General features: G+C 58.2%; 1 protein-coding gene across 1 annotated transcript in view; it reads left to right on the top strand.

Moving 5' to 3' along the window:
* The first annotated feature begins 1488 nt into the window (after positions 1-1488).
* Positions 1489-2132, top strand: part of NEMF (nuclear export mediator factor) — a 20734-nt gene continuing 20090 nt past the window's right edge. Inside the window, exon 1 of the mRNA XM_014311845.2 lies at positions 1489-1535. Coding sequence (XP_014167320.1) covers positions 1489-1535 — 47 coding nt within the window. The remainder of the gene's footprint in view (positions 1536-2132) is intronic.

A 2132-nucleotide genomic window follows, 5' to 3' on the forward strand; every position in this document is an offset into this window, starting at 1 on the left:
GCAGGAATTCCTGTCGTGTTTCGGGCTGCCAGTCAGTCCCACCCGTCCCTCAAAGGCTGGGGAAGCTCGCAGGAGCCTCTCGTTACTCTTCTCCCCCCGGTTTTCACTGTCACAGCCCATCGATGTCCTCCTCTGAGCTCTACACTCTCAGGACAACGCTGGCAAATCGGGGAGCTTTGCTCCAGGACGAGTTTTCCAAGCAGGACATCCCCGGTCTGCTCTGTCCGGAGCTGTCCCGGGGACAGAGCTCCAGGCTCGGAATGAGAACAGCACTAGGGTGTGCCTGCTCTGGCTCCGAACGGGGCTTTGGGCTTCCTCAGCAGCTCGAACCTCCCCAAAAACCATTCCTGTGTACCCAGGCCGTTTGGAACGTAAAGCAGAGGGAGCTCAAGGACGTTCCCTCGGTTCCCCACTGCCACTGTGTGGCCAGGCAGAGCTCGCACAGCACGGGCGGCAGGAATGTGCAGAATGGATGGATCTGGTGGTTTCTGGGATCCGAGTGCTGAGGTTGGGATTTTGGGCTGCGGTTGTTGTGCTGGTGGAAGTTCAGTGTGGATATGGTGCTCCTGAGGGAGCCGCTGATCCTAAATCCCACTGTGAATCTCTGGGAACAACGCCCAAACTGTGTAAGAAGTGAAGTTTGTGCTAAGGATGGGGAAGGGGAGCTCTGTCCTTGGCCTGGCTGCTTGGTCAGCAGGGAAAACTAAAGTGTGTGCTGGGGGTGAGACAGGGATGGAGGGAAAAGGGAAACAGGAAGGGAAGGGGAAGGGGAAAGGGAAAAGAGAGCGAAGAAGGAGAAGGGGTAAGGATGGGAAGAAGGTGTAAGGGAAAATGGGGAAGAAGATGAAAGCAGCAAAGGGGAAAGGGGAAGGAGGAAGGAGAGGAAGGAGAATGGGAAGGGATAAGGAAAAGAAGAAGGGGGAAGAAAGGGAATGGGAAGGGAAATGGGGAAAGAAAAGGAGGAGGAGGAGAAAGGGGGGGAAAGGAAGGAGGAATGGGAAGGGGAAAAGGGGAAAGGGGAAGGGAGGAGAAGGGGGAAAGGATAAAGGGAAGGAAGGAGAAGAAGGAGGGTGAAGAAGAGAAGGAGGAGAAGGAAATTAAGGAGCATAAGAAGGAGAAAGAGGAGGACGACAAGGCAGAGAAGAAGAAGGTGGAAGAAGAGGAGAAGGAGAAGGGGCAGTACAAACAGGAGGGAGGAGGATCAGGAGGAGGATCGGGAGGAGCAGGAGGAGGATCGGGAGGCGGAGCAGCAGCTGCAGGAGGAGGAGGAGGAGCAGGAGGAGGATCAGGAGCAGCGAGGGGCGGGTCGGGGGCGGCTCCACACAAACCGTACCGCTGTCGGAGCGGGCTGCGAGCGCCGGGCGCGGTGGCGCGTGCCTGTAATCCCAGCTGCCGGGGAGGCTGAGCCCGACGGATCGCTTGAGCCCAGGAGTTCTGGGCTGCCGTGCGCTGTGCCGAGCGGGCGTCCAAGCTAAGGCCGCCATCAATATGGTGACCCGCGGGGAGCTGCGGGACACCAGGTTGACTAAGGAGGGGTGAACCGGCCCAGGTCGGAGACGGAGCAGGTCAAAGCTCCCGTGGCGGTCAGTAGCGGGATCGCGCCTGTGAATAGCCACGCCAGCGTAGCCTGGGCAATACAGAGACACGCGGGCTCCCCTTTTGCCCCACAGCGCTAACGACAAACCCCAAACCCCCCTAAAAACCCCCTTTTTGCCCCAAATACCCACTCGCAAACACCGCCTCCTACTGGACAAACACCGCAACAACCCCGCGCCGCTCAATCACTAAATTCACAGCTCCAAGCAAATTTTGAAGCCAAATCCGCCCTGAAATAATAAATGTCGATAAACACTCATGAAAGGGGTTCCGCAGATCCCTTTGCTGCCCGACACGGGCACACGTGGGCTCCTTTGCCCTGTTCAGCACAGAGGGACGCGGGCCCTTTCCTGCCCCCCTCACTCCGGACCCTTTTCCCACACACGTGACCCTCTCGCGCCCCTTTCTGTCCCCCTTTCGCCGCCCTCTCCTGGGGCCCGTTAGTCATACACGGACCCTTTTTTGTCACCGCCAGAGTCTTTTTTGTCACTCCCGCAGTCCTTTTTGTCATTCCTGGACCCGTTTCTGTCACTCCC

Source organism: Geospiza fortis, unplaced genomic scaffold (genome assembly GCF_000277835.1).
Source record: "Geospiza fortis unplaced genomic scaffold, GeoFor_1.0 scaffold23, whole genome shotgun sequence".
Lineage (NCBI taxonomy): Eukaryota > Metazoa > Chordata > Aves > Passeriformes > Thraupidae > Geospiza > Geospiza fortis.